The 26,022-nt window shown below is 43.5% G+C and overlaps 1 protein-coding gene across 1 annotated transcript in view; it reads left to right on the top strand.

Moving 5' to 3' along the window:
* Positions 1-26,022, top strand: part of DNAH9 (dynein axonemal heavy chain 9) — a 293,377-nt gene that overhangs the window by 180,492 nt on the left and 86,863 nt on the right. The window contains exons 52-55 of the mRNA XM_084838397.1: positions 5,007-5,195; positions 11,221-11,456; positions 13,161-13,283; positions 18,671-18,875. Coding sequence (XP_084694523.1) covers positions 5,007-5,195; positions 11,221-11,456; positions 13,161-13,283; positions 18,671-18,875 — 753 coding nt within the window. The remainder of the gene's footprint in view (positions 1-5,006; positions 5,196-11,220; positions 11,457-13,160; positions 13,284-18,670; positions 18,876-26,022) is intronic.

The raw sequence follows: 26,022 nt of genomic DNA, 5'->3' as shown, positions 1-26,022 counted from the left end.
CGGAGTGAAGGAAAAAGAGATTCTTTATTTAACGCGCGGGCTTAAGGCTGGAATCATTTCCAAAGAGCCAGAAGCCCCGAAATACATCAGCACATTGGTTTTATAGACATTGTGACACATATGAAACGGCTCCTCCTCCCCCTCCCGTGTGGGGTTGCAGTCCTCAACATTTCTTCTCTTAGCACCATTGTTTATAATACAAGAACTGGGTTATAGGGTAGCCATGATAAGGAGAGAACAGAAGAGAACAGCAGAGAACAAGATATACAATTGTATGACCTTTGACAAGATAAGGAATTCCTGTGTCTCGTCAGCTTACAACAATATATTCAAGGGAGAAAGAGCTCAGCAAGAACATGAAGCATGAGACTGCATGAGGCTACTTAGTCTGATCCCCGATATGGCTGCTACATTAGGGCTTTCAAAGTCCACTTTTTCTGTCCATCTGTTACAGGAATATAATTTAAAAGTGCATGAGCATCCACAATTATCCCAGATTTTTCAAGAACCAAAATGTATATGCGCAGTAACTTCCAACAAGAAAGAAGCCACCAAAGGACATGCCCACATCATTTGCCTCAGTGATTGATTATTCGCATTGCATCGCCAGCTTCTAGCAGAACTAGCCAGCTTTTTCTTAACCAGCTTCTGTGGTGTCCAGTATACACAAAGCATGATTTTTTGTTGAATCAGCCTCAGTTTTAAATCTACAGAAATAGTACCTATGGAAGCGAAGGCAACTTTCCATTGACTGGGCTGTATAGAGCACTCCAGTTCATCTCTAACATACTGAACATCCACTTCATTACATTCCAAAAGGCATTTAAAAACCACTACTGTAGGCTTATCTTTCTGTAAAAAGCCAATTAATTCCTCTAACAGTATAGGAGGTCTCGAAGCACTCATCACTGATGGCCCATATACAGACATCAAGAGGTGCTGTAATTGAATATATTGCCACCCAGCGCTAGCTGATAAGTGATATCTGCTTCACAGTATTAAAAATAGTAAAAATGCATCATGCAATCCTACTAGCAACTCCTAGCCAATATAGTCTTTTTTTCATCCTCAAGATGATTCATAAGGATGTGGGGTTTTCTTGCTTGGGATAGTAACAGGTGATACCTGTTTGGATTCCCATTTGCCAGTTTTATGAGAGGCTTGCTTTGGCTAAAAAACCTCTGCTAATGGAATAGTTATTTAAGAACTCTGGTAAAGCTAAGTACCTTGGCGTGACCGCATTTTCCACCAAATACATCAGTCACAGTTTTAGCTAAGTTGGCATGCTATTTTTGTATTTATTTTCTTATATGCCTGATCTTACATTCAATTCTGTTCATTAAAAAAAAAATCTTTTTGCTTTTCTTTAGAATTGCTCTTTTGCCCAGTTTTTGTTCTGAAGCTCTAGTGGCATCTTCTTCTTTTGTCTTAATTTCTTTTCCACTAAAGTGCTTAAAGGTGATGATCAGGCTTTTAAAAAATAAATAAAATGATTGAACAATTTTAAAAAATCCACACACACACACCCTGAACAGCATAGGTATCAGCCAAGACCCTAAAAAGTTTAAGAAAGTGTTTTAAAAGAAAGGAAAAAAGAAGAGGTAAGATCTGGCCTTCTTGAAGACGATGATCTGTAATCATAGATCAAGAAATAATATAAGGTTTACACAGGAGATCAGTACTATACCATTACAATAATTTAGAAAACATAGTTAAAACTTTACAACAAAAGGTACAAACATAAACTAGTAAACAAAAAATAAACCAGTTTTAAAATTCATAATATGAAAAATGTGTTGAAATCAAATAAAAAATATAATCCTGTTACAAATTTTCAATCTCAGATTACAAGGGCAGTCTACTAAAGTTAATATTGTTTTTGCCAAATGCGCTTTGACTGGATAGTGTTCTTTAGGGGCAGGTTTACAAAACTTCGAATAACTGCTTCAGCATGGCCAGGAATATTATCTCTTCTGTTTGACCTTCTGTAATGATAGGTGCTGCTACAGAAGGCACTGCTGTGAACATTGCCAGGACATATAACGTGGCTTCATTTGCTGTTCTCAAAGAACAAATAGAGCCAGTGTGGTGTAGTGGCTAGAGTGTTGGACTAGGAGTCGGGAGATCCAGGTTCTAGTCCCCACTCAGCCATGAAAGCTCACTGGGTGACCTTGGGCCAGTCACAGATTCTCAGCCTAACCTACCTCACAGGGTTGTTGTTGTGAGGCTAAAATGGAGAGGAGGAGGGTTATGTACCCCGCCTTGAGTTCCTTAAAGAGGAAAAAAGGTGGGATATAAATGTAATAAAATAAATAAATAAACAAACAAATAGGTTTACTACACTACTTGGATATAATATTTCTGAGGAAGGGAACAGTGAGGTTGAAAAGCCACTGGGTTGAAGTAGTACACAGATTTCTCGTCCCAGGTTCTTGTGCAGTGTGAACCAGAATTTGTGTCATATTGTCTTGTAAATTAAATATGAATGACAGCTCAAATGAAACGTAACTAGAAGGATCCAGGAAAATGGGGCCCAATGATTTAGCAAAATCTGCTGTTATAGAGAAGACAACTCAGAGTATTTTTCAGAGACGACCCAAGATCATTTTTCAGTTCATGCAGTACCATAATGAATATGCAAAAACACAAATCAAATGTGAATTCCACACATAACTTGAATACTCTCTGGAAGGGTGGGATATCATTAGTGTGAGTGACTGTGTGTGTGTGTGCATATATATATACACACAGAGGCACATGTATATACATATATAAATAAATGAAAGGAGTGGTTTCCTTTAACAAACACTGTTTTCCTAGGAAGAGGATCGTTTATCTCTTTAATCAGAAAGAGCCAGCTATAACACCGTACTGTTTGCTGACACATGCTGCATAGAGCAAAGTTGTTACAGCAGTTCAGCCATGGCTCACTGCCAGGATATAAATATGGTCAATTTCAAACAGTTGTTTATATTCCTCAATTTCTTCTTTGGGGAATGACCACTCTTAATCAATCCTTGCCCTTCTGAGCCATAAACCTACATTTGCAACCTCTTTTCTCTTTTCTTGTTTGTCTCTCTGGATGTCTGTCTGTTTCTAAGAAAGTTCATGCCTGAAAAGGTTGAATTGGGAGAAGAAAGGCCAGCCACTAACATGCACCTTATATGCTCCAACACTCCTAAAACGTAGTAACCAGATATTTCCACTTTGACTATAAACATATGTGGTAGAATAATACTCTGAATTTAGCAGCAGTACATTCATTTTATTTATTTTTATTTGAGATACTCCTTGCGTAGCAGGAGCCCTCACAAGGCGGCATAAAGAATAAAATTCACATAATAAATACTGATGCAGTAATAAAAACAGCAAACATTGCAAAAAACAACAGACACCAGCATATGATAAACCAACAACACATAATTGCATCTACAACCCAGTCCCATAATACATAATCAGGGGAAGGACAGAGAAATAAGTATGTTTTCAGGACCTTCCTAAAAGCCTGCAATGATGGGGCCTATATAAAACACAGTTCTTCCTCTCTGAAGAATGACTGGGACCTCAGGGCTGGGTCCCAGTATGAGACGTATGTGGTTCAACTAGTCTAGGCTCTTGGTCAATGCCAGGGATAAAGACAGGTGGTAATGTTTCCTTTGGGAGCAAGGGGAGGAATTGCTGCTAAACCTTTCCTTACCTGCACTTCTCAGTTTCTAACTGTGCTTCACTGAGTTTTATGAACACCTATTTCTTTACTCAACTCCAATGTGAAATACAGACAGAAAACTTTCTTCTCAAAAACAAAGGTGCAAAAGTGAAAATAGGTTATTCTCCTTCACCACATCACTCATCTCCAACATCAATTGTGTGAACTAGGCCTCTTTAGGGAGATACAGCCAGTAGCCAGTGGAGGTGTGAGCTGTTCCCACACCCTCCCAGCAGGTGTCTTGGCTGGATAAGGAAATACATTACATTTACATTAAAAAAAACCCTGCCAGGACCCAATAAAAAAATCCTGACATTAAAACCTTACTCCTTACCAAAGGTCAATATTCTCAGGAATGAAAAATCACTAAAACCTGAATTTATTTTTCAGTAGGGGTGGCGGAGAATTTCTCCCCGAAACTTCGGGGGGCCGAGCGCCAACGTGTTCCGCCCCCTGAACAAGTTTCGGGGAGAAATTCTCCGCCCCCCCGCCCCCCGCCCCCCCCCCGGGACGGGACTTACCTTTGCCGAATGTCCCTCCCGGTGGCGGGTCCGGCCGGCGGTTCGGCGAGTGTTCACCCGGGGTGGGAGCAGCAGCCGGTCTTTCGACCGGCTGCCGCCCCCGCCATTCCAATAAAAGAAAAAAAAAAACGCCCCCGTGATAGGCTACGTGACGATTAACGTAGCCTATCACGGCTAGATCTGCAAAGTCAGCCATGATAGTCTATGTTAATCGTCACGTAGCCTATCACGGGGGTGTTTTTTTTTTTTTTTTTAACTTTGGAGTTCACGGCCGGGCGAGGCGAGGCGCCTCCTCCCCGGCCTGAATTTCGGCCGGGCGAGGCGGGAAGCCTCCCACCTGGCCTGAATTTCGGCCGGGCGAGGCGGGAAGCCTCCCCCCCCCGGCCTGAACTTCGCGGGGGGAGCAGCGAAGCACCTCCCCCCCCCGCGAACAAGCTTCGAGGACAGGTAAGTGACTTTCGTCCACCCCTATTTTTCAGAGCTTTTGTTTAGTTTCTGTTTCTCCCCCATTCCCACAATGTAGGAATTCTTGTCATGGGACTTGGACTGCAATCCAACACACACTTACCTGGGAGTAAGCACCGTTGAACTCAATGAGACTCACTTCTGAGTAGCTGCCTTGAGTGGCATTTTGGGGGGGCAGAAGGAAGGAAATAAATAAATAGACATGTGGTATTCTTGTGAGAGTAATGTGTAGATGGTACCCAAAACATCTGTTACAAAGTGGCTGAAACCTGTGGGCGTAGGACCCTGATTATTTTTTCTATCGATCATTTTAGGTTGGGGGCCTAGCCTCTGAAAATGTGAGATGGGCTGAATCAGTGAAAGACTTCAGGCTGCAAGAGAGTGCGTTGTGTGGAGATGTCTTGCTGATAACCGCCTTTGTCTCCTACCTGGGCTATTTCAGCAAGAAATACAGGCAGGATCTGATGGATGGTGTGTGGAAACCATATTTGCACCAGCTAAAAGTGAGCACAAAATCACTCTCACATTCTCACGTGCATCTCTGTTTCATGTGATGAGCTTCTGTTTGAGGCTATATAGTTCTGTTGGAAACAGCTCTAGGATTCACCTTTGAAACTGTCTCACCAGTTGCTGGCCCATGATAGCCTTTGGGAAACATTTCTTCAAACACCAACACTTGCTTTGAATGAAGAGTTAGTTGTTTTCATTTTTTACATGTGATGTTTTGAGCTGGAGTATTTGTTTCTTTCTCACCACCAGTTTTAATTGCTTCTGTCCATTACTGTTATGACTTAAAATGCCAAAAACCAACGAATATTATATCTATGTGTCATTTAATTATTCCAACCTTTATTTCAATGCAAAATCGTGCCTTGAGTGAAAACATCTAACGCTCTCTTCATCATTCTAGTCCCAAGCCTGCTGGCTAAGCTCAGCTGGCTCCAGGGTGGCCTGGCGTGTAGGATCTGTCTTGCTAGCATTGTGAACACTGCCTTGCAGTACAACTGCAGACATGTGAATGCGTTAATTACATTCTGCAAAAGTACAAGGTGTAATCTGATCCTGTTCTATCAAGCTGTCAGCTTTGCCTGCTCCAGGCCTCATTCTTTGAGGTATCTGTGTCATTGGTTAGTTTTTGTACACAAAAGGGCATAATGAAACACTGAGGCAGGAGAGGTGACATTGCCTGCACTCAACCGATGAGCTAATTCTTTTTGGCCCGTGGACTCTTGATAAAACCATGGAAATTTAACTTAAAGTGCAATCCTGTGCATGTTTAGATAGAAAAGAAGCCCTACAGCTTCCAGCATTTTTTCTGTCTAAACATGCATAGCAATTTGCCCTTAGCTGGTTTTCTAACTTTCAGCTCCCTTGCATTCCAAACCAAAACCTAAAAAATTCAAGTGTAGCAGGTTCTCTGGCCCACTGGCTCTGATACCAGGGGGGCAAGCAATAACGAAACCGGTCGCTTTTTAAATCTTACGATTTCTGTTTGGACATGTATTCCTTTTAAGCACATGCAGGCAGTTTTATGCAGAGGCGTTCTATGCAGCCCAGGCCAACAGAGCCATCCGGTGTTCTGCTGCCACTCAGCTGCTTAGCAGCCTGTGTGGAATGGGATTATGATGGGGAGGGTGGCACGCAGGGATGCCTCTACCTACCCACGCGCTGCCCTCCATCATCATAATCGTGCTCCGCACTGACTACCAAACAGCTGTGTGATGGGCTGCATGGAGCACCTTTATGATGGGGTGGGCAGCATGTGGGGAGAATTATCCCCATCCTCCATCCTCCCCCATTTAAATCATGTGCCCCACTGCTCCCTGCCCAACTGATTAGCACTGGGAAGTGCTGTTCCATCAGGGGCAAAAAAGGTTGTCCACCCCTGCCCTGAAGGAGATAACTATTTGGGTGTGGCTCTGTCTGGGGCCTCTGTCACTTCAGGTAGCTGGGAGCCCTATGCCTTCAGCTGATAAGTATCTCACATCATTCCCAAAGGAAAGGGCAGTAGTGATCCTTGAAGGCAAAAACCATGGCACAAAAAGATTAATCCTCCTGCCAAAGCCATGTCCTGCTTGGAATATTGTCCGTACCCTCAGATGAGAACCCCTAGAAACAGTGTTCCTCAACTTGGGGCACTCCAGATGTATGGAGTACAGTTCCTATCATCCCCAGACAGCATGGCTAATGGTGTGCTGGTTGAGGATGATGGAAGTTATAGTCTAATACATCTGGATGGCACCAGGGTGGGGAAGTCAGCCTAAAAGGTTGTGCTCTCTTTGGATGTATGCACAGTGAAGGAAGGACAGTTATGCACAGCTTTTTGATAAAGCTGTGAAGAGGATGATTTCTCGTTTTGGAATTGGGTTATGAAAGAAGATGTTTTTTATATCTAAAATTGGGGCTTTTCTTCACAGATGTGTATCATGAAAAATGTGACTATAACACGCGGCCCCAATGCTGTGGAACCAGAGAGCAGATAAAAAGAAGTCACTATTTTAATATTTTAAACTCCAATTAGTTTTAGATTTTTTAAAGCAATAGCAACACCCTCTTCAATCTTGGGACATTGCTCCTCTGTGTTTACTTTGAGATTGGTACATTAATTTAAATACATACCTGAAAATATCATATAATCCTATGATGTATTTCGCTTAATGAAAATGAAGTGTTGAATATATGTACGTGTGAGTGACAGAAATATCGTGAAGAAATGGGTCTGGTCTGACGTGTTTGAGTGCAACTGTCCCAAGGGTGGGGGACAGGTATCATATCTGGGAACGCGTGCTGTAACAGGGAGCCAGATGGCAATGCTGACTGGTTTGAATGGTGCACTAAAGGGCGAGTATTTGCCATGCGACTTCTTGTCAGTTCATAGACTCATAGAATAGTAGGGTTGGAAGGGGCCTACAAGGCCATCGAGTCCAACCCCCTGCTCAATGCAGGAATCCAAGTCAGAGCATCCCTGACAGATGGCTGCCCAGCCTTGTCTTGAACGCCTCCAGTGTGGGAGAGCCCACCACCTCCCTAGGTAATTGGTTCCATTGTCATATTGCTCTAACAGTCAGGAGGTTTTTCCTGATGTTCAGCCGGAATCTGGCTTCCTGTAACTTGAGCCCATTATTCCGTGTCCTGCACTCTGGGATGATCAAGAAGAGATGCTGGCCTTCCTCTCTGTGACAACCTTTCAAGTACTTGAAGAGCACTATCCTGTCTCCCCTCAGTCTTCTCCTCTCAAGGCTAAACATGCCCAGTTCTTTCAGTCTCTCCTCGTAGGGCTTTGTTTCCAGTCCCCTGATCATCTTTGTTGCCCTCCTCTGAACCCTCTCCAGTTTGTCTGCATCCTTCTTAAAGTGTGGTGCCCAGAACTGGACCCAGTACTCCAGATGAGGCCTAACCAGTGCTGAGTAGAGGGGAACTAGTACTTCCCGGGATTTGGAAGCTATGCTTCTAGTAATGCAGCCCAAAATAGCATTTGCCTTTTTTGCAGCCACATCCCATTGTTGGCTCATATTTAGCTTGTGATCGACAACAATTCCAAGATCCTTCTCGCTTGTAGTGTTGTTGAGCCACGTATCCCCCATCTTGTAACTGTGCATTTGGTTTCTTATTCCTAGGTACAGAACTTGGCATTTATCCCTATTAAATGTCATTCTGTTGTTTTCAGCCCAGTGCTCCAGTCTATCCAGATCACTTTGAATTTTGTTTCTGTCTTCCAAAGTATTAGCTATCCCGCCCAATTTTGTGTCATCTGCAAATGTGATCAGCATTCCCTGCACCTCCTCCTCCAAGTCATTAATAAAAATGTTGAAGAGCACTGGGTCCAGGACTGAGCCCTGTAGTACCCCACTCGTTACCTCTCCCCAGTTTGAGAAGGTCCCATTGATAAGCACTCTTTGAGTGCGATTCTGTAGCCAACTGTGGATCCACCGGATCATTGTTTCATCTAGCCCACTTTGAGCTAGTTTGCTCATCAGGATATCATGGGGCACTTTGTCGAAAGCTTTGCTGAAGTCGAGGTATATGATGTCTACAGCATTCCCACGGTCCACAAGGGAGGTTACTTGGTCAAAAAATGAGATCAGATTCATCTGGCAGGACTTGTTTTTGACAAATCCATGTTGGCTTCGAGTAATCACTGCATTGTTTTCAAGGTGCTTCCAGATGGATTGCTTTATCATCTGCTCCAGAATTTTCCCAGGGATTGATGTCAGACTGACTGGTCTGTAGTTCCCAGGTTCCTCCTTTTTACCCTTTTTGAAGATAGGGACAACATTAGCCCTCCTCCAGTCATCTGGCACTTCACCCGCCCTCCATGATTTCTCAAAGAGAATAGACAGCGGTTCTGAGAGTTCTTCTGCCAGTTCCTTTATGACTCTAGGATGCAGTTCATCTGGCCCTGGAGATTTGAACTCATTCCAAGTAATTAGGTGTTCCTTGACCATATGCCTATCGATCTCAAGCTGCACTCCTGCCCCTTCAGCCTGTACTTCACCTTTGCCAGGGGGGTCATAGACCCTCTTTTGGGAGAAGATTGAGCCAAAGTAGGAATTGAGCACTTCTGCCTTTTCTTTGTCATCTGTTATCATTTTGCCATCCTTATTTAATAGCTGAACAACCATTTCTTTCCTCTGTCTTTTACTATGCACGTAGCTGAAGAAAGCCTTTTGTTGTTTTTAGCATCCCTCACTAACCTCAGCTTGTTCTCAGCTTTAGCCTTCCTGACGCCATCCCTGCAATTCTGTGCTACCTGCCTGTACTCTTCCTTTGTTACTTGGCCTTCTTTCCACTTCCTATATGTGTCCTTTTTTGTTTTCAGGTCATCTCTAAGCTTTTTGAGAAACCACATTGGCTTCTTCTGTTGTCTTCCACCTTTCCTTCTTGTTGGAATGGTTTGTAATTGTGCCTTGAGAATTTCCTTTTTTAAAAGCTCTCATCCATCTTGGACTCCTTTTCTCGTTAGAGTCGCTTGCCATGGGACCTTACTGATAATTTTTCTGAGTTTATTAAAATCAGCTTTCCTAAAATCCAGGGTACGCGTTTGACTACATTCGGCTTTTGCTTCCCTTAGAACCAAGAACTCAAGTACAACATGGTCGCTTTCCCCCAGAGTTCTTGTAACTGCTACTTTATCCACTAAGTCATCTCTGTTGGTTAGGATCAAGTCAAGGATAGCCGATCCTCTAGTTCCTTCCTCTACTTTCTGTAGGAGGAAGTTATCCGCTACACAAGTCAGGAATTTCCTGGAGGGGCCATGTTTTGCAGAATTTGTCTCCCAACAAATATCGGGGAAATTGAAGTCCCCCATTACTGCTACATCATGCTTCCTTAAAACATTGGCTATTCGCTTTTCAAAAGTTTCATCCTCGTCTTCCAGGTTCTACCAGGTTCCTTGTATTCTTTGCTCCATTTATTTTGATCCAGATGCTCTCGATGGGGCTACCAAGCTCATCCTCCTGTATTTCTGTGCAGAGATATGTATTTTTCACATACAGTTCAACCCCACCTCCCTTTCTGTTCCTCCTGTTCTTTTTGAACAAGTTATATCCTTCAATTGCTGTATTCCAGTCATGAGAGTCATCCCATCAAGTCTCAGTTATACCTATCAAGTCATAATTTCCCTCTTGTTTTAAGAGTTCAAGTTCATTCTGTTTGTTTCCCATACTCTGGGCATTAGTATATAGACATTGAAGACCATGTGCTTCATAGTCTGGCTTTCTTCCTACATATGTCTGAAGACTATTACTGGGTGCTGTTAGAGCTGTTCTCTCCCAACTTTACATCTCCCTTCCCCGTAGGATTCACTTTAAAGCCCTCCTGATGAAGTTCTTCATGCTGTGGCCAAACACATTCTTCCCATCCTCTGTGAGGTGCAACCCATCCCTTGCCAACAGCCCAGAAAGTATAGCCTGTAGTCCCAGAATCCAAATCTCTCTCGTCGGCACCACTTTCGTAGCCAGTCATTCACCCGGAGTATTTTTTGTTCCCTTTCTATCCCTCTTCTAACTACTGGAAGTATGGATGAGACCCTCAGTTGAGGGCTTCATCCAGTTGATGGATGAGGCCCTCAGATGACGGCAAGACACAAAGTTCCATCTGCTCCCTGTTCCTCCCCCTACCACAGTGAGACAGCGGGAAATGTAAAAGCAATCTTGAGTTGTGCCTCTCTGCTTAAAACCTCTAGGTTCAAACTGTCTTTAAAAAAACTGGAGGTCATTGAGACTAACTTGCTGTTAAATAATAAAAAAGGCAACACAAACTCAGTTTGCCTGTACTGGGAACACAAAGGCATTTGCTGTATTGCATCTCCATCGGGAGATGGAAGGGCCGTAGCTCAGTGGTAGAGCACCTGCTTTGCATGCTGAAAGGCCCAGGTTCAGTCCCAGCTCTCCTGAACCCCTGGAGAGCTGCTGCTGCCAGACAGGGTGGACAGTACTGGGCTAGATGGACCAATGGTCTGATTCACTATAAGGCAGCTTCCTACATTACTACTGTTGTCTGCAAGTTATGCGCCTTTTACTTTTCCAGGTTGCAATCCCTGTGACTTCCTTGTTGGACCCTCTGATGATGCTGACGGATGATGCTGATGTAGCAGCCTGGCAGAATGAAGGGCTACCAGCTGACCGCATGTCCACTGAAAATGCCACCATCCTCACAAACTGTGAACGCTGGCCGCTCATGGTTGACCCCCAGCTCCAGGGCATCAAGTGGATCAAAACCAAGTATGGTGAAGATCTCCGAGTGACCCGGATTGGCCAGAAAGGGTGAGCAGGCGTGATCGTACAAAGCTGCAATGAAACACAGAGGATGTACATGACCATTGTAGTGTCAAATTTGATGTCTCTCCTGCTTCAGTAGAAAGACTATGGGAGCCAATTGCATTTGCAGGAAAAGTGGTCCAATCTGGCAGCTATGTAGAACTTCTGTGTATTAACCTGCCTTTTTTATTACCAAGATGATAGAGATTTCTGATTAAATGGGGAGGAGCTGTGCAGAACTTGGCATGGTTGCCATAGAAACCACACTGAAACTGTGAATGTACAGAGGAGGGGGAAGAGAATGAAGGAGGCCTGGTTGCACTCTGGGTACCAACTCGTTGCGCATCATGCTGCAGTTTTCAGTGCTGAGGTTTTAGTCCCTGTTCTACTGCTTCATCTTCTAATACTTGCCCTTCAAGATTCAGGCCTCCAATGGGATAGGGATCTTCCAGGCAGTTCTCAAAAGGAAATTATTTTATGGTAGTGGTGGTGGTGGAGTGAAATGGAGGTGCTATGGCCCCCCTGCTCAGGCAGTGGCTTAAGGACTTGTCATTTCTTAACGATTCAGAGGCAGGCAAGGCTCACGTGGGAAGCTGTTTTTATCTTCAACCCTTGTTATCTGTCAATGAAGAAAACTAGTTTAGTAGAATTCTCTCACAGCTTCTGAGGATGCTGAAGCCCATAACCTGAAACCTGTTAATTTTAATTGGAGATAGCGAGGATTCAACCTGGGATTTTCTGTATGCAGAACACATGCTCTACCACTGCACTATTGTTCTTCACCACAGTGACATCTCCACAAAACAGGGGTACCTTTTTACAGGCTGCTCAGGTGTAAAGGAAGACAGGGTTCCTGCACCTTTAATAATTGTGTAGAAAAGGAGATTTTGGTTGTTTCAGCTTTTGGCTGCAGGTATGACAAAGATGCACCTGTGGAAATTCCCACCTCTAGACAACTATTAGAGGTACAGCAGTTCTGTTTTCCCTTGCATCAAGTCTCCCTACATAAGAGTATTTACATCCGTGTAGGGTTTTTTGTGTGTATAATCCAGAGTAATATATGATGCCCCTACAACTGCATCCTTTAGACCTCCATCTCAGATTTTTGCCTGCATTTGATTGATGTTGCTAATTTCAATCCCGTGACACCTAAAAAGGACACAAGCCTGCCCTGTTTGGGTCATGTTTTCAGGATTATCTTGAACTTCTGTTATTGGTCAAGGTTATAGGATCAGCACTAAAAAGGACAATGACTAACTCAAGGCACGTCTAAAAAGAGTTAAGGCATCAGGGGTAGACTAGACTTCATAGGTTAAAGTGTCCTTGGAAAAATATTGTGTGTAAAGAACTTGGGAGGTGTCTGCTTCCCCTCCCAAGGGAAAAATGTGTAGTGCTGGCCATTCCCTGGACCCCATGAATTTAGCTAAACTTGGTGCTCTTAGCATGCTTCTAAGTAATGAAGAGCTGTCCTATCATGCTGCGCCACCATCCTTAAGAAGTTATAATCATAAATACATAAAGCGGGCAGGGTGTTCTTTGTCTTTCACAGTTACTACCTCCTCTCTGTACACCCCAACGCTTTTATAACGTTCGCATCCCTGGTTTTTCTCTGGGACTGCTCCCCCACCCCTTACGAGGGCACAAGTTCCTTGCTGTAGGCAGCGTTACTGGTTGTTGTTGCATGTGTCATGCCAATTCCATCTTCCCTAGGTATCTGGATATGATAGAGCAGGCCCTTGCTGCTGGTGAAGTTGTTCTGATTGAGAACTTGGAAGAATCTGTTGACCCAGTCCTAGGTCCACTGCTTGGGCGAGAGACTATCAAAAAAGGAAGGTGAGATGGTGATGGGTCAGATGTTTCCTTGGACAACACCCTCTGGAGGGTTGAGCCAGTTGGTGTGTTCTCTGGCGGGAGCTGCTATCCCCCACAGTAGGCATATTTTTTTTAATTTCTTGTGAACTTTCCCAGACCCTGTGACCCTTGGGGTAGACTTTGCTCCAAGTGCTATATCCAATAACCAACACCTTGTAGCTAAGAGGACATTCTCAGTAATGGTAGCAAAGTTATGGAATACCCTCCCCAAGAAGATGGGATATCATGGTCCAGTTTTATGCAGTTTTAAAACCGTTTCTGTATCAGCAGACTTTTTAAAATGGTGTCCTGCATGGACCTTCAGCAAAGGAGATCGTTACCTTGTTGTGGTGCTGGAGCTTGAGCACCTCAATGACGTCATGAGCTAAACCGTGAAGGGACACCCAAGACGGAAAGATCACGGCAGAGAGGTCAGACTACATACGATCCCTGGGGAAGGAAACGGCAACCCACCCCAGTATTCTTGCCATGAAAACTAAATGGATCAGTACAACCAGAGATATGTCGGTATACCATTGGAAGATGGGACTCCCAAGTCGGAAGATGGTCAAGATGCTACTGGGGAGGAACAGAGGATAAGTTCAACTAGCCCAGATGTGATGACACAGCTAGCTCAAAGCCAAAAGGATGGCTAGCAGCCGATGGTGCTGGTGGTGAATGACGAATCTGATGTTCTAAAGATCAACATACCATAGGAACCTGGAATGTAAGATCTATGAGCCAGGGCAAATTGGATGTGGTTATTGGGGAGATGTCAAGATTAAATATAGACATTTTGGGTGTCAGTGAACTGAAATGGACTGGAATGGGCCACTTCACATCAAATGACCACCAGATCTACTACTGTGGACAAGAGGACCACAGAAGAAATGGAGTAGCCTTCATAATTCATAATAAAGTGGCTAAAGCAGTGCTTGGATACAATCCAAAAAATGACAGAATGATCTCAGTTCTAATTCAGGGTAAGCTATTTAACATCACAGTGATCCAAATATATGCCCCAACCTCAGAAGTTGAAGAAGCAGAAGTAGATCAGTTCTATGAGGATCTGCAGCACCTACTGGATAGTACGCCAAAAAAAGATGTTGTTTTCATTACAGGAGACTGGAATGCTAAGGTGGGTAGTCAAACGACACCTGGAATTACAGGCAAGCATGGTCTGGGAAAGCAAAATGAAGCAGGACATAGGCTGATAGAATTTTGCCAAGACAACTCACTGTGCACAACAAACACTCTCTTCCAACAACAACCTAAGAGACGACTTTATACATGGACTTCACCAGGTGGTCCACACCGAAATCAGATTGACTACATCCTTTGTAGCCAAAGGTGGCGGACATCTATGCAGTTGGTAAAAACAAGACCTGGAGCTGATTGTAGTTCAGATCACGAACTTCTTATTGCACAATTTAGAATCAGACTAAAGAGAATAGGGAAGACCCACAGATCAGTTAGATATGAGCTCACTAATATTCCTCATGAATATGCAGTGGAGGTGAAGAATAGATTTAAGGGACTAGATTTAGTAGATAGGGTCCCGGAAGAACTATGGACAGAAGTTTGCAACATTGTTCAGCAGGCGGCAACAAAAAATGTCCCAAAGAAAAAGAAAACCAAGAAGGCAAGATGGCTGTCTGCTGAGACACTGGAAGCAGCCCAAGAAAGAAGGAAAGCAAAAGGCAACAGTGATAGGGGGAGATATGCCCAATCAAATGCAAAATTCCAGAGGTTAGCCAAAAGAGATAAGGAATTATTTTTAAACAAGCAATGCGCGGAAGTGGAAGAAGATAATAGAATAGGAAGGACAAGAGACCTCTTCCAGAAAATTAGAAACATCGGAGGTAAATTCCAGGCAAAAATGGGTATGATCAAAAACAAAGATGGCAAGGACCTAACAGAAGCAGAAGAGATCAAGAAAAGGTGGCAAGAATATACGGAAGATCTGTATAGGAAGGATAATAATATCGGGGATAGATTTGACAGTGTGGTCAGTGAGCTAGAGCCAGACATCCTGAAGAGGGAGGTTGAATGGGCCTTAAGAAGTGTTGCTAATAACAAGGCAGCAGGAGATGATGGTATCCCAGCTGAACTGTTTAAAATCTTGCAAGATGATGCTGTCGAGGTGATGCATGCCATATGCCAGCAAATTTGGAAAACACAAGAATGGGCAACAGATTGGAAAAAATCAACTTATATCCCCATACCAAAAAAGGGAAGCACTAAAGAATGTTCAAACTATCGAACAGTGGCACTTATTTCACATGCCAGTAAGGTAATGCTCAAGATCTTGCAAGGTTGTTGTTGTTGTTCAGTCGTTTAGTCCTGTCTGACTCTTCGTGACCCCATGGACCATAGCACGCCAGGCCTTCCTGTCCTGCGCTCTCTCCCGGAGTGTGCTCAAGTCCATATTCATTGCATCAGTGATGCTATCTAGCCGTCTCATCCTCTGCCATCCCCTTCTCCTTTTGCCTTCAGTCTTTCCCAGCATCAGGGTCTTTTCCAGAGAGTTTTCTCTTCGCATTAGGTGGCCAAAATATTTGAGCTTCAGCTTCAGTATCTGTCCTTCCAATGAGCAGTCAGGGTTGATTTCCTTGAGGACTGACTGATTTGACTTCCTTTCAGTCCAGGGGACTCGTAAGAGTCTTCTCCAGCACCACAGTTCGAAAGCATCAATTCTTTGGTGCTCAGCCTTCCTTATAGCCCAGCTCTCACAGCCATACGTTACTACTGGGAAAACCATAGCTTTGATTATACGGACCTTTGTCGGTGAGGTGATATCTCTGCTTCTCACTATGCTGTCTAGGTTTGCCATAGCTTTCCTCCCAAGGAGCTTTTAATTTCATGGTTACAGTCACCGTCTGCGGTGATCTTGGAGCCCAAGAAAATAAAATCTCTCACTGCTGCCATTTCTTCCCCTTCCATATGCCAGGAAGTGATGAGGCCAGATGCCATGATCTTAGTTTTGTTAATGTTGAGTTTCAAACCAGCTTTTGCACTCTCCTCTTTCACCCTCAACAAGAGGCTCTTGAGATCCTCTTCGCTTTCTGCCATTAGGGTGGTATCGTCTGCGTATCTGAGGTTGTTGATAATTCTCCCGGCAATCTTAATTCCGACCTGTGATTCATCTAACCCAGCGTTTCTCATGATGTACTCTGCATATAAGTTAAATAAGCAGGGCGACAATATGCAGCCTTGTCGTACTCCTTTCCCAATTTTGAACCAATTGGTTGTTCCATGTCTGGTTCTTACTGTTGCTTCTTGACTCCAGCAATTCATGGAATGAGAATTGCCAGGTGTACAAGCTGGGTTTAGAAAAGGCAGAGGAACTAGGGACCAAATTGCCAATATCCACTGGATAATGGAGAAAGCCAGGGAGTTTCAGAAAAACATCTATTTCTGTTTTATTGACTATTCTAAAGCCTTTGACTGTGTGGATCATAACAAATTGTGGCAAGTTCTTGGTGGTATGGGGATACCAAATCATCTTGTCTGCCTCCTGAGGAATGTGTATAACGACCAAGTAGCAACAGTAAGAACAGACCACGGAACAACGGACTGGTTTAAGATTGGGAAAGGAGTACAGCAGGGCTGTATACTCTCACCCTACCTATTCAACCTGTATGCAGAACACATCATGCGACGTGCTGGGCTTGATGAAGCCAAGGCTGGAGTTAAAATTGCTGGAAGAAACCTTAACAATCTCCGATATGCAGATGATACCACTTTGATGGCTGAAAGAGAGGAGGAGCTGAGGAACCTCATGATGAAAGTGAAAGAAGAAAGTGCAAAAGCTGGCTTGCAGTTAAACCTAAAAAAAACACAACAAGATTATGGCAACCAGCTTGATTGATAACTGGCAAATAGAGGGAGAAAACGTGGAGGCAGTGACAGACTTTGTCTTTCTAGGCGCAAAGATTACTGCAGACGCTGACTGCAGCCAGGAAATCAGAAGGCGTTTACTTCTTGGGAGGAGAGCAGTGACAAATCTTGATGAAATAGTGAAGAACAGAGACATCACACTGACAACAAAGGTCCGCATAGTTAAAGCAGTGGTATTCCCCATAGTCAGCTATGGCTGCGAGAGTTGGACCATAAGGAAGGCTGAGTGAAGGAAGATAGATGCTTTTGAACTGTGGTGCTGGAGGAAAATTCTGAGAGTGCCTTGGACTGCAAGAAGATCAAACCAGTCCATACTCCAGGAAATAAAGCCAGACTGCTCGCTTGAGGGAATGATATGAAAGGCAAAACTGAAGTACTTTGGCCACATAATGAGAAGACAGGATACCCTGGAGAAGATGCTGATTCTAGGGAAAGTGGAAGGCAAAGGGAAGAGGGGCCGACCAAGGGCAAGATGGATGGATGACATTCTGGAGGTGACAGACTCGACCTTGGGGGAGCTGGGAGTGGCGACGGCCGACAGGAAGCTCTGGCGTGAGCTGGTCCATGAAGTCACGAAGAGTCGGAAGCGACTGACCGAATAAACAACAACAACCTGCATGGACCGTTTTTTAACCCTCCTATTTGCCATTACTTTTGTATTGTAGGAAATTGTTTTAAGGTGCTATTTCAATATTTATTTTTAAATTTCTTTTCATGTCTTGAGTATTCATTAGGAAGACAATGGATACATAATAATGCAAACAACAGTAATTATGTGTAGAAGACCCAGATGCGGTTTCCCTTAGTCTTACTTAGAAGAGACAATCCAAAAATAGGAAAATCTCATGGACTTCACAGAAGAAAAAAGCAAATACATCTTTCTTATTATACTATAATGAAAATGCACCTATTTGTCAAATTCTTCATTCCAGTATCCAGCTGCCCTTCTCCCATTGTACTCTCCAACTTTTCTTTCTTTATTCTTTCCAGCTTCCACTTTCCATTTGCTATCCCTTGCTAGGAGCCCCTGCTGCTGATAGGGAGACATTTCAATTGATGGCACCAATCTAGGTGTCCAGCCATTAATATATCTTATTGTAGCCTTGTGGACTCCTGAACGTAATTGCTCTACCACTACCACATATAAAGTGTCCCATGACTGAGTTCTTGAGGTGCCCTGCACTTTAAAGACTTGTGCTCTTTAATTATGAGATGTACAGTGTATGCCTGACCCATGCCACTGAATACCATCCACCATGTAGTGTAGTATTTCTTTATAGCTGTTGTTCCATAGTAATGTGGCATTTCCTTTTATCATAATGTCAAGTAGAGCATTTTAATGATGACTTAGAATCACCCCATCCCACAATACTATGCATATATACGCAGGTCATGGGAGTCTAATGAATTGTGTTATCTTGGCCCGTGGGCAATGCAAGGGTTAGTGATGACTCTCACATTTCTTTCAGGTACATTAAAATTGGAGATAAAGAATGTGAGTATAACCCCAGTTTCCGCCTAATTCTTCATACGAAGCTAGCAAACCCCCATTACCAACCAGAAATGCAGGCACAGTGTACTCTCATCAACTTCACTGTGACTCGGGATGGTCTGGAAGACCAGTTGCTGGCAGCAGTTGTCAGTATGGAGAGGCCAGATCTGGAAGAACTAAAGGTAAGTGGCAAGACTCCCAAGCCAGAGAGAAATCCTTTCCCTTTGAGCCTTTGCAGTGGAGGCTGGTGGCTCCGATTTCAGTGGGGCTGTGAATCCATTCTGGATTTCAGTCAGAACCAGCCTTTAGAACTCTAAAGGAGCTATCCAAGGTGCAGAACCCAATCCCCCAATAGGGTTCTGTTAACCTTTGGCAGCTCCTTTAGAGTTTAGGCTGGTTCTGACTAAAACCCAAAATGGATTCACAGCTGTACTGAAATCAGAGCCACCAGCCCCCACTGAAACTTCCTGTAAACTCTTTTCTTCAGATAAACTATTTCAGCTTTGTATGTCTGCCACAAGTTGAGAAGTTGCTGGCCAGGTGAAAAGGAATCCATTTGCTTAAAAAGAAACGTCTCCAAGCTCAACCGTGCTCACCAGCAGTGGAGTTAGCAAAATTCCTTGGCAGACATGCTTCATGAATTTTAGCGGTTGGATCTAATCCTTATGCAAGTGGAAGTCCGCTTACGCAATGAATGGGACTTCTGCTTGCACAATGGGGCTTCCTCGTCTCCTCTCTGCAGCCCCCCTGTGCATGCCCTAGATCTCCTGAGGGCCCCCCAGCCCTTCATGGCAAATTTGGGGGATGCATGGGAGGGGGAGGGAGAAATCTGTTCTTCCAGCAGTTCCTTTCCACTGGTGGGATGACACAGTTGGATACCTGCTCCTGTTAACTGTGCTAATGGTGGAAAAGGTTGAGGTGAGAACTGAAGCATCTCTAGAGTCCTCGCAGTTAAAGTACTACATAAGCCTCGGTTCCATTTTTTTTGCTGAAGCAGTTCAAACCCTTGATGGCTGCAGCATGGCACCTGCAGTTAGCATATTTCGTGGTGGCATCTCTTTTCCTGATTGGCTTTTTGGAGAGCTTCCAGTGACAAGGGTACATACTTAAGATTACTTAATACAGATGAGTTACCCCTTAACACACTAAATTTACCCTTCTGGAAGGAGGAGGCATTTTATGGCATAAGGCTATTTATAGCATTCTTTTTTTCTGGGTTGAAAGTGCGAGTTGACTCAGTACATCTACATATGTTGAACTGGCCTCATGAACAGCTCAGCTGATGCCTAGATTGCAACAACACTGAGAGATGCACAGAAAACAAAAAATCGATAAACAGATTATTATAAGTGGTCACAGTAATTGGCCCTTAGGCTGAGTGTGAAATATTTCAGATTCGAGCCATCCTCTGAATAGTTAGCAGATTTTGGGTGGGTGCTAAATAGCAGCCTAAGGGCTGGTTAAGAGGTTGACACCATAGAGTCCACTTGCAATAGACTAGAGCAATTTGTTGCCTGGATTCCCTCCTTTGCATGGGGAGTTTCCATGCCATAGGCATCTACCACAGAGAATATCTGGAGATGACATCAATATTCTCCACGCAGTAGTGGCAAACCATATATATTACAGCCACTGTGTTGACTAGCTATTTCAAGTAGCCTCCTTGTGGTGGCCATAAGATGTTAACCACTTTCAAGGTGCAATCTACATTCCATTTGTTTTAATTGTTGTGAATCATGTGCTCAAATGGTTATGGATCACATACTGAATTAATTGCTGGATAAAATTAGTACGGGTGTATTGAGGAAACTGGTTATCAGCTTGCTTAAAATACAATGCAGTGATAAGAAAGCAGTCATTTTAAACCTCTCTAAATAATGGCCTCCAAAATTTGACATGAAACTAAAGAGTTAAATGCTTCGTTGGACAGAAAACCACAGAAAAATGTATCTTGCCTTAAAACGTGACCTTATTTGTTGTTTAATATTCAGACTTCATATAAATTTTATGATGGCATCTTCATGGCTTGTCCACACTGAAAATCTGTCAAAGATATACAACTGTGTATCATTTTTAAAAGACAGCTTGTAAAATTAAAATTACTCTGTAATACTAAAAAAAAAGCTGAACTCTCCAATGGCTGTTATATGATCTTGTAATTTTTTTAAAAAGTAGGAAGTTTGTGCAAGCGGACAAAAATCAGTTCTGTAAATCAAGTGTTGAAAGAATATTGGGGTTAAGAGAAAAAAAGGGTATTTACTTAATAATTAACATGCTTGGAGTGCATATTGTCTCTTAGGGCTTACTTGCGCCTCTCCCTAAACCTAGGGAAGCAGAAAAATCCAGAGAAATAGATATATCTCTGTGAAATGAAGGACAGCAGATGCTTCCTGAGTCTGGGATTACTTTAGGGTTCTAGTATTAAAAATGGAGGAAAAGAGGGAGGACAGGAAGAGGGAGGAGGTGGTCTTGTGGCACCTTAAAGACTACCAGATTTATTATGACAGAAGCTTTAGTGGACTAGAGCCCATTTCATCAAATGCATGAAGTGTAAGATGGCAACTATATACATGGGTATATAGGAGAGGCCAAAACATTTTAAAGAGTGACATGTAAGAGGGTACCATCTGTGACATTTATATGTAAAGAGAAGGGCAAGAAATGGCACATTATTTGTCTAGGGCAGTGGTTTTCAAATTGAGTTTGGGAAAGAGTGAAGTTCCATGGAAGCTGACTCCCTGGCCAAGAGTTCAGGTATCACAGAAACTTCAGTAGTACAAGAGCCAGGGGTTTCTTGTTTTTAATTCAGAGAGTTAACACTGAGCTTACCATACATGCTTTTATATTGTTAAAACTGCAAAAAAACAGCTTCCAGAATGTATATATTAAATCTGTACATGCACCAAACATGTCCTGACTTGGCAAAGAGAAGAAAATGTGCCAAGTAGCTGGGAGAAAATTGTTAAATCCGGAGAAGAAACAATACTCTTTGGTCAAATTAACTCCCAGAGAGCCATCTCTAGTGCTTTAAGTAACTGAAATAATAGCTTTACGGTTTTGCATTGTCTTTCTACAAATAGATCTATGGTTAGTGCATGACCTAAAGAAAGCTTCTTAGTTAATTCACAACAGTGGCTTTTGCAAGAATAGTTAGAATAATCTCTTTTTAAGCAGACAGTATTCCTAGCTAAATAGGATCTTTTGTACTTGAAACAAACTCCAGCTTTCAGTGTCCTGTAAGCCTTTCCACTAGCAAATTTCAGCTTTTACCTTTAACCTTTCCACTACCAAAACCAGAAACATTAAGCTTTTAAGTAGAAGGGCCATAGCTTTGTGCCAGAGCACCTGCTTTGCATGCAGAAAGTCCCAGGTTCAATCCCTGGTGTCTCCAATAGGGTTGGGAAAAACTCCTGCCTGAAACCCTGGAGAGCTGCTGCCAGTCAGTGTTGACAATACTGGGCTAGATGGACCAATGGTTAGACTCAGTATAAGGTAGCTTCCTATGTGAGCTTGGGTTATTCTTGCCAAACTGGGTCATAGGCCTTTAATATCAAATATGATAGGAGTCCCCTTCATGGATCACTGCCTTGTTGTGGCGAAGGGGCTTGCGTAACTCAGTGAAGCCATAAGCTATGCCGTGCAGGGCCACCCAAGACGGACAGGTCATGGCAGAGAGTTCTGACAAAATGTGGTCCACTGGAGAAGGAAATGGCAACCCACTCCAGTATTCTTGCCAAGAAAACCCCATGGAACGTATCACAAGGCTAAAAGATATGATGCCGGAAGATGAGCCCCTCAGGTCGGAAGGTGTCCAATATGCTACTGGGGAAGAGCAGAGGGTATTTCCAAGTAGTGCCAGAAAGAGTGAAGCGGCTGGGCCAAACCCGAAAGGACACTCAGCTGTGGATGTGTCTGGTGGTGAAAAGAAAATCCGATGCTGTAAAGAACAATATTGTTTAGGAACCTGGAATGTAAGATCAATGAAGCAAGGTAAGCTGGAGGTGGTCAAACATGAGATGGCAAGACTGAACATCGACATCTTGGGAATCAGCGAACTAAATGGACAAGCATGGGCGAATTTAATTCAGGTGACCATTATATCTACCACTGTAGGCAAGAATCCCTTAGAAGAAATGGAGTAGCACTCATAGTCAACAAAAGGGTGGGAAAAGCAGTACTGGGGTACAATCTTAAAAATGATAGAATGATCTCAGTACGAATCCAAGGCAAACCATTCAACATCACAGTAATTCAAGTCTATGCCCCAACCACTGAGGCCGAAGAAGCTGAGGTTGATCGGTTCTATGAAGACCTACAACACCTTCTAGAACTAACACCAAAAAAAGATGTCCTCTTCATCATAGGGGATTGGAATGCTAAAGTAGGAAATCAAGAAATCACCGGGATAACCGGCAGGCATGGCCTTGGTGTACAAAATGAAGCAGGACAAAAGCTAATAGAGTTTTGCCAAGAGAACATGCTGATCATAGCAAACACTCTTTTCCAACAGCACAAGAGGCGACTCTACACATGGACGTCACCAGATGGTCAATATCGAAATCAGATTGATTATGTCCTTTGCAGCCAAAGATGGAGAAGCTCCATACAGTCAGTAAAAACAAGACCTGGAGCTGACTGTGGCTCAGATCATGAGCTGCTTCTTGCAAAATTTCGTCTTAAATTGAAGAACGTCGGGAAAACCACTAAACCGTTCAGGTATGACCTAAATCATATCCCTGATGAATATACAGTGGAGGTGAGGAATAGATTTCAGGGATTAGACCTGATAGACAGAGTGCCTGAGGAACTATGGACGGAGGTCCGTAATATTGTTCAGGAGGCAGCAACGAAATCCATCCCAAAGAAAAAGAAATGCAAGAAAGCAAAGTGGCTGTCTGATGAGGCTTTACAAGTAGCTCAAGAAAGAAGGGAAGCGAAAAGCAAGGGAGAAAGGGGAAGATATACCCAACTGAACGCAGAGTTCCAGAGAATAGCAAGGAGAGACAAGAAGGCCTTCTTAAATGAACAATGCAAAGAAATCGAGGAAAACAACAGAATGGGAAAGACTAGAGATCTCTTCAAGAAAATTGGAGATCTCAAGGGAACGTTTTGTGCAAAGACGGGCATGATAAAGGACAAAGAAGGCAGGGACCTAACAGAAGCAGATGAGATTAAGAAGAGGTGGCAAGAATACACAGAAGAACTATACAGGAAAGATCTGAATGTCCCTGATAGCCATGATAGTGCGGTCATTGAACTTGAGCCGGACATCCTAGAGAGTGAAGTCAAGTGGGCCTTAGGAAGCATTAGTAACAACAAAGCTAGCGGAGATGACAGTATTCCAGCCGAGCTATTTAAAATCCTAAAAGATGATGCTGTTAAAGTGCTGCATTCAATATGTCAGCAAATCTGGAACACTCAACAGTGGCCACAAGACTGGAAAAGGTCAGTTTACATTCCAATTCCAAAGAAGGGCAACGCCAAAGAGTGTGCAAACTACCGCATAATTGCGCTCATTTCACATGCCAGCAAGGTGATGCTCAAAATCCTACAAGCTAGGCTTCAGCAGTATGCGAACCGAGAACTACCGGAAGTACAACCTGGGTTTCGAAGAGGCAGAGGAACTAGAGATCAAATCGCCAACATTCGCTGGATCATGGAGAAAGCAAGAGAATTCCAGAAAAACGTCTATTTCTGCTTCATTGACTACGCTAAAGCCTTTGATTGTGTGGATCACAACAAACTGTGGCAAATTCTTAAAGTGATGGGAGTACCAGACCACCTTACCTGTCTCCTGAGAAACCTGTACGAGGGTCAAGAAGCAACAGTAAGAACCAGACATGGAACAACCGATTGGTTCAAAATTGGGAAAGGAGTACGACAAGGCTGCATATTGTCACCCTGCTTATTTAACTTATATGCAGAGTACATCATGAGAAATGCCGGGTTGGATGAATCAGAGGTCGGAATTAAGATTGCTGGGAGAATTATCAACAACCTCCGATATGCAGACGATACCACCCTAATGGCAGAAAGCGAAGAGGATCTCAAGAGCCTCTTGTTGAGGGTGAAAGAGGAGAGTGCAAAAGCTGGTTTGAAACTCAACATTAAAAAAACTAAGATCATGGCATCTGGCCCCATCACTTCCTGGCATATAGAAGGGGAAGAAATGGAAGCAGTGACAGATTTTACTTTCTTGGGCTCCAAGATCACCGCAGACGGTGACTGTAGCCCTGAAATTAAAAGACGCTTGCTCCTTGGGAGGAAAGCTATGGCCAACCTAGACAGCATAGTAAGAAGCAGAGACATCACCTTGCCGACAAAGGTCCGTCTAATCAAAGCTATGGTTTTCCCAGTAGTAATGTATGGCTGTGAGAGCTGGACTATAAGGAAGGCTGAGCGCCGAAGAATGGATGCTTTCGAACTGTGGTGCTGGAGAAGACTCTTACGAGTCCCCTGGACTGCAAGGAGGTCAAATCAGTCCATCCTAAAGGAAATCAACCCTGAGTGCTCATTGGAAGGACAGATAATGAAGCTGAAGCTCCAATATTTTGGCCACCTAATGCGAAGAGAAAACTCCCTGGAAAAGACCCTGATGCTGGGAAAGACTGAAGGCAAAAGGAGAAGGGGACGGCAGAGGATGAGATGGCTAGATAGCATCACGGATGCAATGAATATGAACTTGAGCACGCTCCGGGAGAGAGCGCAGGACAGGAAAGCCTGGCGTGCTATGGTCCATGGGGTCACGAAGAGTCGGACACGACTGAACGACTGAACAACAACAACAACATGATAGGAGTGCTTAGTAGAATAATATAAATCCCAATCTGCATACCATAGAGAACAACTAAGCTCCAGTTTCCCTGAAGAAAGAGTTGCATGCCTTCCTTCTGGGTGTGTTTTGAGCAAGCTTTGTCTGAACTGAGGTAGCAACTCTACCATCTGCCACCTGGAGCCCTGAACCCTCCAGGATCCATTCGTCCTTTGCAGCTTCAGATATGAGACTCTGATCTGGTGTAAGACAGTTACTAAGGGCCAAATTAGGCTATACTATTGTAAAATGGGAAGCTTGTACAGGAGAGGATTAATAAAGCCAAAAATGCTGCTGCGGGTTCCTTTAAATGGCCCTGGCAAAATAGTCAAATATCCCTTTTGTTAGGGGACTTACTGGCTAAATGGCTAGGAAATGCCTGAATGGGGAGATGCCTTTCTTTCCCCAATCCAGGGTAAGGATGAGGTCAGTAATCTAGGGGCCTGTCTGTGAAAAGAACAATAGACTACAGTTTGGATGAGATGGGGAGGGCGCTTCCAGAAAAGGCTTTGATCCTG

This window comes from Heloderma suspectum, chromosome 2, assembly GCF_057233095.1.
Source record: "Heloderma suspectum isolate Gila_16-S chromosome 2, 16-S_ref, whole genome shotgun sequence".
Lineage (NCBI taxonomy): Eukaryota > Metazoa > Chordata > Lepidosauria > Squamata > Helodermatidae > Heloderma > Heloderma suspectum.
The sequence above is the reverse complement of the archived record's forward strand: the minus strand, read 5'-3'. Positions and strand labels throughout refer to the sequence as shown.